We start from the raw sequence: 15,709 nt of genomic DNA on the forward strand, positions 1-15,709 counted from the left end.
AAAGTCATATTGTTTCCTTGCGCCCTTGGTAGCACATCTCTGAAAGCCTAGCACCAGTCCATAACCAAGGTTATGGGAACCTTTGCAAGGAAAATACACAGTGCCTAACTACCATTTCATTTATTTAATTTTGTTGCTGTATCTAATGCACACTGACACAAGCAGCGGAGTGTGAGGTGTTCCTGAATCCACAAACCTGCTGGAGGCAGAAAGGTAATTATCTTAATACTGTTTACTGCATTCACAGCAGGAAACTGTCCTTCTGAAGTGACTAATCCTGCTCACATGATGCGCATGTAGCCAGAAAAGACGGTTAAAATGGATTTTTCAAAATTATACCGTTTTAATGAGCTGATAAGAGCATAACAATAGACTTGGGATGAGATTCTCTCTCCAGTCTGGCGACTGCCAACAGCTGTGACCACTGTAATGGAGACGGTATTCATAGCTCATAGGTCTTAAGGAGCCTTTTCTTTAGCCAAAGCTTTAATCCAGCACTATCTCCACCGCTCCTGCAGGACATGAAGAGGAAAAAAACTGGATGTATACCAATGTATGGCAAAAGTGCACGACCCTTATGTGGCTATAGCAAAGACTTCTTTACTTTTACATCATGTTCATCCTGAGAAAAATTGCCCACCCAGTTACAAAGTGGATACTATCAGCAAAGCCGAGCCTCAAACAATCAGTGTTTAATAGCAGAAGACTCCTGGCTCTCAACACTGCAATAGTTAGGAGCTAATTTCACTCAAATAATATCCTCTTTCTCAAACTCACACTCACTCAATTTTCTCTGAATTTCCTGATGAGCACTTTTCATACTATCTTCACAAAAATATTCCCTTTTAAATGCTAATGATTGCACAGGGAGTTGCATGTATTCTTAACAACGCTGGGGAATAGCAGCCCATGAAACTGCCTGGAAATTGGATTCATGGCAATCTGCACTCTCAAACATTCATGACGGAAACATACAAATGCATTGATGCGCAACTCCAGCAGTCTTGGAGAAGGCTACCACAAGTTTAAAGAGATGTACGAACCAAAACTCAAAGCACAGCAAGCTTTTACAGCTGATGGGCTGATCTATGCAAGATGTGAGGGCTGCAAAAAAGGTACACTAAGCGAGCGATGCATGTCCGTGGGATTATTGGCCAATGTTTTCTGAGATAAACGACAATTTACAACTATAAGATCAGTTCTTCAAAAATTTCACATACATATATGATTTCAGTGTTTGCGCTGTATTGCCAAAAATAGTTCAGGTCATCACATCATGGACATAAAAAAAGCTTTGAAAGAAGAAATGTAATTCTGTGAAACGTCAAATAGAGATTTGGATTTGCTTGAATAAACACTGCGTAAATATATATCTACTTTTTTCCCTTTCTGAAAAGGTGCCAATTCTTTAATACAGATATCTATATGTGGAGTTTCTCTTTTCCCAATGGTTTGTTTGAAGGATGTTTGAAAGTGGCACAAAAAGAAGCACACAATTGAGTACCTGCTCTCCTTCAGTGAATACCCGGTTTTGGAAACTCCAGGAGATGGTGGGTGTGGGGTCGCCCAAGGACTCACAGGTCAGGGTGACTTGATCGGCAAACTCTGAGGCGGTCTTGTTACTCAGATAGGTAATCCTGGGTTTCACTAGAAACAAGACGACAACAGCGAAACGTGTGAGCAAACATGTGTCGTTTTGTGCTGGGTAGGTAGGGCACAAACAGAAAGCGGGAAAGTCGAGAAACCAAAAACAACACGACAGAGGCTGAGGAGCTTAGCAGAGCCGCTGACAAAGTGGGCTGGTGATTTGCTACGGTTTGCGACACTATGGGTGACATCTCGCACATAAGACACAGTCATTTGAGGCAGCATTGGAAATATGTACGAGTGAGGCATTAAATAGCTGTTGGGTATTGTTAGCATTACCGTAGTCAAGTGTTCAGACAGGCTTCATTAGAGTTGTGGTTGCATACCCCATTGACTGATAATAGAGCTGCGAGCACATGATTACATGAGGCTGGTGCAAGTTTGCTCATGGAGAGGAACTCGAGTGCAATATCTTTCAATGTCCTAAGGGGTGGCTTAATTAGTTTTCAATAGGGCACGCGTTTACACTGTACGTGTCACGCTGTGCAACTCTGCACTGAGCCACTGGAACAGCTGTGGAGAAGTGTTCAGCAAATGTCAATAAGTGGAAAAGAAAAGGCCAGCGAGAGAACCACAACATCGGCCTCTGTTACGCTGTCGGGAGCGAATGGAGTTATTCCCTTACCGAACACGTTCAGGCTGACCTCCTCGGTTTTCTCCTGCCTTGTTCTTGGCGACGCAAGTGTAATCCCCTTCATCCACTTTCTTGACACCTTTTATTAGCAATTCCGAACCATCCTCGTTGAGCGTGTACTTATCACCCGTTTCAAGGAGAACGTCGTTGCTGTGGCAGAGGGGGAAAAAAGAGGAGAGAAAAAAAGACACGGCGGGGTTCACATCGCATCAAGTGTTTGCCGACACGACTTCAGAGGCCTGCAAATAACTTCCGTGACTCGCTGACAATGATCTGCTTGGGATGTTATCTCAGGAAGAGAGCAGCTGGTGCACAACAACAGCTGGGAGACCACAAACGCTGCCCTGAGAAACTTCTCCAAAATGTCCACAGCTTTTTGTTTGCCTCTACTCTCTTTTAGCTCTTTTATCTGTGGCCACGCACACATTTAGTGATGATGCATGTTTCCCCCAGTTTTTCGAAAGAAAATAAAAAAAACCTCTTTCGTTTTTGAGAAGCAGAAGTCTCAACTCCACGCTAACTTTTCTGTTTGTGGGAATATTTGTAGGCCTGGAGTATCAGCCTTCCTGAGGCTTTTTTTTTGCAGGAAGACAGCGAATGGCAAACAAACAAAGCTTCCTTCACCCCTCTGTTGTCTCACTGTCTCAGCCATCTGTCCTCCCATCAACCTCCCTGTCTGCCTCCACTCTGTTGTGGCCGGGAACTTCATCCCCCTCAGCCTCGACACACCCACATCACACTCCAGCCTTGCTGCGTGGAAGACAGCTGTGAGCAGCATCTGGGTGTTCAAGAGTCTTATTCAATCACGTGTCTGTAAACCCCCAAAAAATGGTTCATTCCTCTCACAGCGGTGTTGCTGCTGCGTGATACCATTTAACGATGCACCATGAATATGAAATTACATTGAGCTAACAGTTGTATGATGGAACTTAATGTTGGTTATTTGTACCCGTCATAGTCGTACCGAGTGAAGGTACTTGATCCTATGAGATATACTATACCAGCTCATGATAAACCCACGCTAGAAAAGTCATTACTGATCTCCATGAAAGACAGAAGATAATGTGAAGAATGTCGAGTGTTAACCGCTATTAGATGATGTAATTTGCCTGTCTAATTAACATTTCACATCTTAAATGTATTCAGCTCATTCATTTGCAGGTTGTGTGCACAGATTGTGAAGATTCATTTTGGTTTAAACCTGCTCTGCAAAGAAAAGATGTTTCAAGAGCACATCTGAATTCATTCATTTAAATATGAAATACTAAATGAATGAACAGGGAGGTTGTAGTTGCATCAAGGGTATCGGATCCAATTATTCTCGCATTGACACGCAATAAACACAACAATGTTGCCCATTCTCTTCCACATCATGTTCCTCGAAGCTTAATACATATTGCTTTTTATTCTTTGTTTGTTTTTGTGGAGAGTCAATATGTTTGCTATTTGTGTGCCTCTATTGGCAATAGAAGTACCATTTTTATATTTGCTTAAATCTCAACATTGGGACACCGTCTGAATGTTATCCATCGCCACTTGAACTAGATAAAAATGGAATGCTGTTTAAATAGTGTGTGGGAAGTAATAAAACTCATCAGAGCCTTCTTGCACTTGTTACAGTGTAAGAGCATGTATCGTATCGCCCACACAACTACTCGCAGGCAAAGCCACGCAAATTCATATTTATGCTCTATTTACCAAAAATAAATATCGTCATCGCCCTTAATAAACCTTGTGCTTTTGCAATCCTTTCAACGGGCGCACATTCAGTTTGTCCAGAAAAGGTCACGAGAAACGGGATGCGCTACCAGCCAGCGAGGTCGTTCACAATGTCTGATATCTCAGAGTTGATCAGGAGGCCTAATTTAGAAAAGTGGCACAAGCTACCAGCCCCCGTTGATTAGTGCTAAACCTGAGACGTGCTTTTCTGCGTCCAGATGGCGTTGAAGCACCCATTCAAAGGGCTTGTAGTGTCATTAGTATTGTGTATTGTGTATGCATTTATGTTGTATATATACATATATATTTTATTTTATATTTTGCTTTGTATGCTTCTATATCTTTCATCCCTGTTTTTTATATTTTATATTTTATTTTTTATTCTTGTGTGTTTGGTTTATTGGTGCTGCTACTGCTACGACAAATTTCACCTTGGGGATTAATAAAGTATATATCTATCTATCTATCTATATGCATATATCTGAATTAGCGCAATAAAATAAACTATGCTCTGAGTTTAAGGATCCAAGTTGAAATCTCAATCAGACTTTTTTTTTTGTGGGCTACTGGAGACAGGTGTGCGCTTAAATCAGCCATTGTTTGTTCTGATGCGCTGGCTGGACACGGAGACTGAGCTGAGGACAAGTATCTTCGTAATAAAGAAATGGGGGGTTGTCAATAAGCCACTCTTTAACATTGCTACATTGATTGACACACTTGGTGTGTCGATATCTGCATCATATACAAGCTGGATATGAGGTTTCTTATTGTAGACACACATGCAGTTGAGGGTGTAAATGAACCCTTCCTGTCCTTGACTGTGCATCATTATACATCGGTGTCTGGCCCCGGCAGACATGTCCAGCCCACAGTGACGTCACCAACTGATCTCTACATGGCCTGTGGGATGAAGTGTCAGTCATAAAGCTATAATCACCTCCCTGCATCCCAAACCATAGAAAGTAAACAGAAAACAGAAAGAGATCATTTGAGTTGGAAGGTTTGTAACTATCTGTTGAAATATCTGTTGCAAAATCATTATGGTTGGAGTACGTAAACTAAAACAACATAACAAAACAATGAAAAACATATAACTTTAAAATAACTCGAAGATACTTTGGGACACGGACACCAGTCTCCAACAGCGGCCTTGTGGTCGAAAGTCCTCCCTCCCACCCTGTGTGGGTTTCTTGTGGTCTTTGTATGACTTTAACACACTCAGCATTTTCTCTCTTTCCCAGTTACAGCTCAATCCCTTGACAATCAACAGCGATCCCTAAAATAAATGAAAACCACGTGGACATTTGTGAAACTAAAACCCAGGGAATAATTGTTTCTTTTCTTTCTTGTGACATCTCTGATCTGCTTCTGACTCTAATCGTAAAAAGAGGCCTTGTGGAAGAACATACTGGGTCCAGGTGACAGTGGGTTCAGGGTAGCCATCAGCGTCGCATGCCAGCAAAGCAGAGCGACCGCTGTCCGCTGTAGCGTTGACCTCCGACAGCCTGGCGCGGATGGTGGGCAGCACTGAGAAAGAGATGATGGAAATAGAAAAGTAATGTGTGCATGCAGCCAGTGTATACACAGGATGTACTATTCATATTAGATTTCAACTCATGGCATAAGTAGGTGAACGAAAAGCCCTGTTTTGTGTCATGATTAATACACAATAATGGCGGGGGGTCCTGGGGAGCCCCGAGCCCATTGATTGACACTTGAGATGCCCTGAAAGCCTCAACAGCAAATCTTTGGGGGGAGATCATGTAAATATGTTGCATGTTTGTGTAGGGGCCTCATTGGTAATGAAATTAGCCTTTATTATATATTATATTGAGTGCATATGGGGGGGTATTAAGCAAACTTTTACAGGAAGTAAATTGGATAAATATATATATATATATACATATATAAAAACACATATATTTGTTTGTATTTCTTTGGCACATTCTGTAATTTTTTTAAATTAAAAAGGCATTTTTTATTTAAAAAAAGAGAATGTCCAATGACTACCATACCTCTCTGAGTTGAGCAACAGGACAGGCAGAGGGAGGAGAAGGTGAAAGGGATGCAGGCGGCGCTTACCGTTAACAACGACCTTGATCATCCTGAAGTCAATTTCTCCCCTGGCCATGATGCGAGCCTCACAGTTGTACATGCCCTCATCTATCTTGTTAATGCCGCGGATCTGCAGGTGGCCATTTGCCATGATCTTGTATCGCACTAAAACAGAAATGGCAAAGAGCAAATCAATTTATCACATGAGATTACGCAGACTATATTCACACAACTAAACAGTGCATTTACCATTTTGCCAGTAGGGATATTTATATATGATAATTTGTGTCACATCCTGAAAGAATACGTCGATCTCCATTGAAAAGGGTGTATTTCCCCTCCTTGAAGCCAGTTAAAGGGAAGAGATGAACCGGAGCTCCGTGTGTGTGTGTCATACGAAATCTGCGATGTGGGAGCGAGCCATCAAGAGGCCAGCTGAACTTAAGTGTGATTATGTCCTTCAATCTTGAACATCTGAATGTCAGCATAAATTCCAGTAAAAGGTTCAACGGGGACATTTTAAAACGGAAACGCTTCACTTAAAAGCACAGACGGGAAGTTGGAGACGGATTGTTTTCCCAATTATTCCGAGTAATCAAGCAAGCGAAGTGGCTGGAGGAACACAGCGAGCCCTGCGTGACACCCCGGCTCCACCACATGTGATGCAGCAGAGTTCATAGAGCCTGGCACTCTGTTGCCCCTCATAAACACACAGCACCAGTGAGCCGCCGTAACAGAAACCAGGTGTTTCTCACACGTTTCATCCTGCGCATTATTACAATCCAGGGTTTACCGACCACATCGGATTTAGGGAGTCATTTCTCTTGTTTTGTTCTCTTTTTGGCCCAATTTAGGCCAGTGTTTGTACTTTAAAACTCAGTTGATTAAAACATATTGGCTACTTTTGGCGTGCTTGTTAAGCGGAGCTTTCACAGACCAATTTGATTTCTTCTTAAGGGATGGGCAGCTTCTACTGCCCCAGTTCAATTTACCATGCAGGTTTAAGTCCTTTAATTTCTCTGGCTGTCTGAACAAAAGGAAGAGCGTCTGCTCTAAAATCACTCAGTGCATATAGTTATAGCTTATACTGAGCGATGGAAAGAATGTTGCCGTGGGTTTGGGAACTTATTCTCCCCCTCACATTTGTGACTTACGCACTTTATTGCACAACGAAGGTATGGAGGACAGAACATTATTTAAGTATAAATAAATAAATAAATGCTTGAATAAATACAGGAATAAATAAATAAATGCTTAAATAAATGTATACATTAATTAATAAATGACAACATTAATATAAGTTAAACCTAAACAGGACATCATTAAATAAATCTATTTCCACATTTCTGTATTTCTTCATTTATTCATGCGTGTCCTTATATTCAAAGGAGCTCACTGCCCTTCATGGAGGATCACAAAGTACATTCAGAAATATCGGAATGCAATTCTGAGTTCGGCTTACTTTACTTAGGTATTTCAATTGTTTGTTACTTTAAACTTCTGTCACTACATTTTTTTCACTCCACTGTCTATATTTGCCAGCTACAGTTTACCATGCACTTAACATGTAAAATATTTGATTAGCTCACAAAATGAACCATTGTCATTTTTTTAACTAACCAACAAATTAAGTAGTTAGAAGTAGCTCCAACCTGCTAGCGTCAATGTTTAAATGCTGCTTATTCGTTACGTTAAAGCGTCTGTGATAATACAAGCACACATTCTGCTGTATGAGTACTTTTACTCTTGATTACATTAGTACGGTACATCTAGCTGATCATACTTTTGAAAGCAGGATGTTTACTTGTAGTGTTATATATAAATTACAATATCTGTGTCTGTTTTCTGCTTCCAGTCTGCTTGAACATGTACAACGGAACAACCTCAATGCCTGAACTGAACTTCAGTCACAATATTCCGACTCCACCCATTTTTGAAGTGTGGTATTCAAAGAGAATGGTCTCAACTCGAGTCACGTTGACAAATGTGACAATGCAGTTCTGATGGGAGGTATTAAACAATGTGACATGCAGCGTATACTTAGGTCAACTGCTGCAAGGGATAATACATACGCGCTTTTCAGTTTTGGTTACAATTAGTGGGTTTTTTTCCAGGGAAAAACACATTCCTTGACAAGTTTCCAAGAATAAAGGTGGGCGAAGCACAACACTGTGGTGACTTCGGGCTCTCCAGCGGTCACCGAGGGAGGGGTGACTTTAAGGTTAAAATAAAAAGATAAAAGATCATTGATCTCTACCACAGTCCTTTCACATAGTTTTAGTTCAACTCTCTGAGGTCAATGTTCTCTCCTGCCTGAAGTTAAAATTCACAAAAAAAATACATGTCCATCTGTCACAACGTTAACAGCGGTTATAATAGTTTTCAGTGTTGAGTCACGACAGCAACATATTTAGAGAATGCCTAAGAATCTAAGAATGTAGCTCTGTGTTTTTAAGTTTGTTAAACTAGCTGACCCTGCACAATTTAACCTACACTACATTGTCTTGAATTGTATTGTTAGTTCTTCTCTTACCATTACATTTTTCTCTTTTCTCTTCACTTTTTCAGACTATTTCTGCCTCCACAGTACTTCTCCCTCTATTTGGAGAACTTAAAGTACAATCCTCCCTCCTGCATCCTTTCTACTGGCAATAACCACTTCATGCTCGCCCAGACGAATATCATTTCCATGTTCATGCAAAATCTGTGAGGTCTGAAACCTCTCCCCATTGTTATGCACAAATTTGTTCATAGATGAGGGGCAGCAGGAGAAGGAGATGAGGAGGAGTGTGGCAACATGGCCAGCATCGGTAGGAAGGTGAGGCGCCTGCTCAGGGGGGGGGGGGGGGGTTGAGATGGAATGGCTCACCGTCTTTGGAGACCTGGATCCTGGTGCCTTTGTGCTTCCAGATGATGGTGGGCGGCGGCGAGCTGACCACCTCGCAGACTATGTCGGCATCGTCGCCTTCGTTGAACTCCTGTGGGGTGGGAGCGCTCTCGAAGGTGATCTTTTCTGCAGAGAGATGTGAGGAACGGGCCGACACTTTAAAAAAAGGGCCGTCATATTTAAATTGCTTTTAAATATCTTCACAGGAGTACAACAGGGACGCCTTATGGTTGGTTCTGCTTTCCTTAATAATGTTTAGTTTTGTTCTTGATTTTATTTTATTGCAGATGTTGTGCGAAGGTAGTCAAAGATTCCCAGGCCGTGCACAGACCCTCAGTTATTTTAATCCGGTTGAACGCTGTATTTATACTGTCGGAAGAGAGATTTAAAATCCTTCCTTATAATCTCACAAACTGAGTACAACTTCATTTTTTGTTTACATTTGGCTTGGATGCCAACATCCGTGTCACTAAATGTGACAGAAAACATCTTTAAAACTAAAAGGTAGACAGCATACAGAAGCAGGCTCCTATAAATTCCATTCATATTGTACTAAACGGTAACGTTAACTGGAAAAAATACATCGTCAGGGAATATAAACCATTGATCTGTAAGGTTTACAGTGATTGCTATGTGTTTGTACTGCACAAAGGGAGCATGTTGGGAGTAGGTTGTTTCCAGGCTGTCAATTGGTCGAACCAAAAATACATTTTAAATAGTAATAATGCAAATTGGATTAAAAAAAAGAAGAAGACGGGACTTACGGAAGATCTTAACTCGGACTGTGGCCTGGGCCTCCTTGTCCCCGCTCTTCGCCACACACTTGTAGATCCCGGCGCTGTCCACGTTGGCGTGGTAGATGGTGAGGCTGGACATGGTTTCATCGCTGCGGCTGACGTAGATGTCCGGCCTGTTGGGGAGGATCTTCTCCCCGCTGGGGGCATACCAGTCAATGTCTTTTGCATCTCCAACCACTGAAACACAAGGAAGCAAATGAGAGCAAGGCAAGGAGGCGAGAAGTCAACGGTTTCGGATTAGTTTTGCCTGCTGCTTTGTTAGAGACGTGGATTTGGACCGTTTCACTTGCATTCAGAGTGTATTATCTTTATGTATTAGAATAAGGTCTTACACTTCTGCTTAAAAAAGTTGTATGCAAGAATCTGTGCTCGCTCTGGGAAAAAAAAAATCTGACTCAAAAATGAAAGGGCTAATAGTTACAACTTCTGTGAGTCAGAGAAAGTTGATAAATCAATCATTATGTTGTGTTCCGATGGCTTGGAAACATTATTGTTGAATCAAAACCCACCTCATCTTTTCCAGACTCGACTAATATATGCTCAGTGAAACATAAGATAAAGACTGGCATGCATTATTTCTATTTGCTCAGCGGGACAGAAGATTGAATAATTCAGTAGCATATAGTTTTTGCTCAAAGAAAATTACATACATGTTTTACCCTGAAACATAATGTCAACACAAAGGGCCCGACATGCATTATGACATCCTTTTTAATAGGAGGAATGGATTTTAAGCTGAAAGCCACTCTTTCAAAGAGCAATACAGAAAATAACATTAAAGAATAAATTGGTAGCATCATACTTTCTATGTTCTAATATTCGTATAGCCACGTATAATACAATTCTGAATCATATGAATGATTCTTAATAATCATAACATTTTAGAAAGCATTGTATGATGACTTATAACATCAGGTATCATAATACTATATAATAGAAGCTTACTTTTTGGGGGCAATAATCATATTCTATTATGATTATCATCGTAATACGGTCACAGAATGAAATTGAATCACTGTTGTAATGCAATATCATAATTTATAAAGCATTGTCATAATTTACTCAAAGTGGTCATTGTTTGCTTTAAGTAAAGTGAAAATTAATTTGACAATGTTTTTGCATGTGTTGTTCTTGCATACATTTGATATGTCTGCAGCTTTAGTTAAATCAAACAAAAAACACTTTGGAGTCATTTATAATCACATTATAATACATTAGAACAGTGATTCTAAAAATAAAATAATCTGTTACAATAAAGTAGAATGCACTATAATAACACTTAACATGTCAGTCAGCGAGTGTTAAGTGTTATGGTACTTGACCGTATGTTAATTCTTCATTATTTGTTTTGATCATTGTTATAAAGTATTATGGGTATTTACGAGTGCTTACAACTATAATAGTAACATATTATAAGTATGTTCATAATGCACAATATGTGTCATAGAAAGTTGCAACAGAGTCAAGGGGACACTGTTTCAGTGTAGAGGTATTTCCTTTGTAATGGTAGGTTCACCCAAACGAAAGAACCTCACTCTATCTTAATGGCATCGTACTATTTGGATTTGTAATGTGGGTCAACTAAAGCAATATTGTGTCATTCGTGCAGTTCTAGGATAGCTGTGACCTAGTGACTGGCATGATTTTATTCACGTTCCAAATCGTCGATAATAGACAGCTTACCCACCAAATGCAAATACCACCTACATTATCTCTTCAGAGTGCATCTCTTTCCCACCTTCTCTTCTAAGCTGACTGTGATCATAACCCCCCCCTCTCAGAAAAGACAGCTCAGGTCACTTATCCTCGTTTGGTTTTTATTTCAGCACCGTCTCGTCTTTCGTCTTGTATTTCTATAATACGCAACTTCTAAACCAGAGTACGTTCACAACGACGGCCGTCTCATTCTTCGAACCGACTGAGTGCATCACGATTATCAGATGATCTAAATTAAAACTGCCAGTGTCTGACAAATCTGCAACGAGGCCGTGTTAAACGAGGCGTGTTAGAGATCACTCTTACCTTCGCAGAGGAAGAACTTGGACTCTCCTACGCTGATCTCTCCTTGACTTGGAGTGATTTGCACCTGGATGGCAGCTGGGGAAAGAAGACAGAGCAGAATACACATTGGCCTCAGGACGTATAGAGAAGAACAGCGATATGGGGGGGGGGGGGGGGGGGGCAAAGTGCAACAACGAGAGGCTACCATATGCAATTGCTTTGCCTGCTCAAAAGAACAACCATTTTCCAAAAATGTCTCTGCTCGCTCGAGTGCAACATCTCCACGTGTGTCACGAGTCTGGTTTTTCTACAAGGGCAGTGTTGAACTGCCCGGTTGTTCGAGGTTTCAGTTGTCACGGATAAAGTGTACATAGAAGGCATTGCCAACATTTTACTTTTTTTTCTTCCTATTTCCAGTTTTCATGAGGTTATAATGAGGACTGTTTAATACTTTGCGGGGCTTTGGTCCTCCGATTCTATAACACCAATTGTGGGCCTTCTGTCAGCCTGTTCGACAACAGCGGCTGGTATGGTATTTGGTTTGAGGTCTTAATATGTTTTGTAACAAAGCACACCGTTTTGTAAAAAAAAAGAAAAAAAGAAAAGACGTTCATCTTATTATATGCAGGGTATTTCATTGAGGAATTCATTTTAATATCGGGCACAATTAAGGTGGAGAGAAATGAAATCCAGCTGATCTCTGAGGTTTTCCTTCATCTGCCTCGAGCTTACTCTACACAAACACAAATTGTATTAGCATGCATCCACTGTTCCTCCCTTATATTATTATATAACCCATACATTTTCTTTTCTTCAAACTTTGTAACTGAAATTGCTGCTGTCTAAACATCTCTGTGGTGATCACTCGTCACCGTCACTTCTGCAGCCGTCACTCGACTGGCCTCTCTGTCTGGAGAGGTGATGACTTTAATCCTTGGCGATCTCATATTTGGGTGACACTTGTGGCAAATGCAGCTAGAAACAGACATATTGAACACACACCAGGAACACATCTTTTTTTGTATTATTATTTACCATGTGTAGGTAAAATGGAGTGAGCTGCAACCCGTATTGATTAACCAGGTTATGCTGTTAAGCTGGACTTTTCGGTAATTACGAGCAGCGACAGCTTTTGTTTTCACCTTTAGAAATCAAAGGATGCAGTGGGCACCTCATGGCAGGTTGACAACTGGAGAAGAAGAAGGCGCCAGTGTAGAAGGAGACGTGGCAAATTATATTGGCTATACTGAAGTTCTCAAGAACGAGGTATTTCAAATGTTATGCATTTGTAGTTAGTGACCGTGTTTACATGCATTCGAATAACTGGCTGAGTCGGACTGAAATCGAATCATCCGTTTCATGTAAACACCTTTGTTCGACTATGTGCGGTCCGACTACGATCCGATTAACACCCCTGGATAACTCGATCCGATCCGGTTGATAATTCGACTATCGCGGCATGTAACGGTGAATTGGATTCGGAACTGGACTTTGCGTCTTTGCGCATGCTTGAGATCCCGCCGCCCTCCTCCCTCCCATGTCGTGACCCGGAAGTCGAAAGAGACGATAAGTTGTCACTGCCGGGAGCCTGGCCGGCAGAAAACAAACAAACAACGCTCTGGAGAACACAAGAGCCACCACACATTCCTGGACCGAAGAGCAGACAGAATTTATGCTTAATGTATTGAAGGAGTTGAACATACTAAAGTTCATGGTTCTTTCTCGAAATGTTGATGTTGTTGGTTGTTGTTGGTAGTGGTGAAGAGGTCAAGCGGAAATAGCTGTATCACCACGAGTTGTAATGAAAACAGCGCCACCTATCGTATCGGATATGACATGCTTTCGGCCAATGATTCGAATTTCTCACTGCCATGTATATTGGGAAAACAGCAGATCCCCCAAAAGATAGCATAGTCCGACTAAAGCAAGATTCGAATTATACCATCATGTAAACGCACTGACTGTGGGGAAAGATGATCCTCGGTCCTCAGAAGCAATCTTCAGTATATTACTAACACCATCTAAAGATGTTTTTTCTTCCCCTCTGTGTTTATACTAGCCACCTGACTGTGATTCCAGGGTGTTCTCGTACGCCTCCACACCATCTCTGCTTCTCCTGGCAGAGGATTTAGAAGGCAGAACGCCGTAAATCAAAGAATGTCCTCTTCCTCAGACTAATGCACGTTTATCTCTCAGCGTCCGCGAAAGGCCGCTGTGACACAGAGAAACACCTGGTGTTTGTTCCTTCCTGAGTGCTAACACATTCAAATTCAAACTCTTGCATATTCAATGTAAAGTGTTAGAACGCGCTGAATTTCCAAAGGAGTAATTGGGAAATTATCACTTGCAAGTGTGCGTCAAAATGACAGAACACAAGATGGTTTGGCATTTTTTTTTATATGCCACACGATTTGCTTTAACCCTTGTGTTGCCTTAGGGTCATTTTGACCCGAATCAATATTACACCCTCCCCCGGCCTTTGGGTCATTTTGACCCGATTCAATGTTTCACCCTCCTGTTACCTTTATATTTACTAACATATTTTACCCTTTGGGTTCAATTTGACGCCAGCAATTAAAACCTCCAGAATATTATTAGAATTAATATTGTTTTCCAAGTTTAAGTGTGAGGCACTTTATGTTTGTTTGTTGACTACCGAAAGAACACCGACATTAAACATTGAATGGGGTCAAATTAATCCTAAGGCGGGGGGAGGGTGTAATATTGATTCGGGTCAAAATGACCCTAAGGCAACACAAGGGTTAAGACTCTTCAGCGCAGACCGCGGAAGCACAAACGCAACTGAATCGTGATCCGCAGCGCGTTGGAGAAACCCCGCTGAGCCGCAATTCTCACCGGCAAATTTGAATGGTTTGCAAAGACCCCGCCCTCACACACATTTTCATGCCGCGTACACAGGAAGCTCTTTGAGTTCAGGGCGTCGCCATGTTCAGTTGTCTCTATGTCGGGCAACTTGGAGCCTTCGGCTCAGAGATAAGCGGTTTCGAAATGGTCAAACCAACTTCGCCGACAGGCTATTTGCCAGAAAAAACAGGAACAAATTATGTAATTTACCTGGTCGAAGATAGTCTCACATATGGATTTCAATAAACTACTCGAGGTGTAGATAACATCAAAAAGTTGTACGAATATTGATTAGTGGTCAAATGAATGAAGCAGACTTTGTTCCAGCGTATGCAGGCTCTAGGGGCATGGAAAACCACTTCCCTCAGTATGTTTGCTTTTACGGGCTGGAGGGAAATACAAAGAAAACAACATATCCATTTTCCTCCAGTAAGATCCCAGATAGCTTGCTTTAAAACCCAGAGCCATGCCTCCTAAGACGAGGACAACTGGCCAGAAAGCAACTGATCATATCTGCAACACTAAAGACAACATAAAAGAGTTTAGGTGGTGTGGGAAAGACAGCTCTTCCCAGAGCCATTTCCTCAGCGTATTGTCTCTAAATGGCCACTTGTGAAGTGTCTCCAGGATGAAGTGCATGTTGAGTTTCATGCGTCAAAGCTAAAAGTGTGAGTTTGTGTCTCTGCCAGGAGCATACTGTGGAATGTAAAATCAAGGCGTAAAAACGGGAGAGCACGTGAGGTTTAACTACTGAAACACTTGTGCTTCGTCAAAATCTTTTGTTCATCATCTGAACAATGTTTTTTTTGTTCTTCTTCCTGTTCAGATGAAGCCCGGATCGGTTGCCTTTCAAATCCTGTTTGGATAACTCCATCGAAAACACTCACTCTTTAGAAAGGTTTCTTATATTATGATATCCACATTCATATGAATTAAATTAGGTTTTGATGCCACATTTTAACGAATTCTTCGAATTCAAATTATATTCAGTTTTCATTAATTCATAAGAAACTTAGTCCATGCTCTATAGATTAAAACATAATTTCAATATATGTGTGATATTACTTGGAGAGGCATTAAGGAGTATTATTTTCTTCATTCTGA

At 41.2% G+C, this 15,709-nt stretch overlaps 1 protein-coding gene across 1 annotated transcript in view; it reads right to left on the minus strand.

Annotated features, from left to right (window-relative positions):
• The window catches only part of ncam1a (neural cell adhesion molecule 1a), a 244,752-nt gene that overhangs the window by 70,804 nt on the left and 158,239 nt on the right, over positions 1-15,709 (minus strand). Inside the window, 8 exon segments of the mRNA XM_056439533.1 lie at positions 1,505-1,647; positions 2,273-2,298; positions 2,300-2,431; positions 5,410-5,527; positions 6,083-6,220; positions 8,925-9,068; positions 9,707-9,916; positions 11,762-11,836. Coding sequence (XP_056295508.1) covers positions 1,505-1,647; positions 2,273-2,298; positions 2,300-2,431; positions 5,410-5,527; positions 6,083-6,220; positions 8,925-9,068; positions 9,707-9,916; positions 11,762-11,836 — 986 coding nt within the window.

The sequence above is a fragment of the Pseudoliparis swirei genome, chromosome 3 (genome assembly GCF_029220125.1).
Source record: "Pseudoliparis swirei isolate HS2019 ecotype Mariana Trench chromosome 3, NWPU_hadal_v1, whole genome shotgun sequence".
NCBI classification, from domain to species: domain Eukaryota; kingdom Metazoa; phylum Chordata; class Actinopteri; order Perciformes; family Liparidae; genus Pseudoliparis; species Pseudoliparis swirei.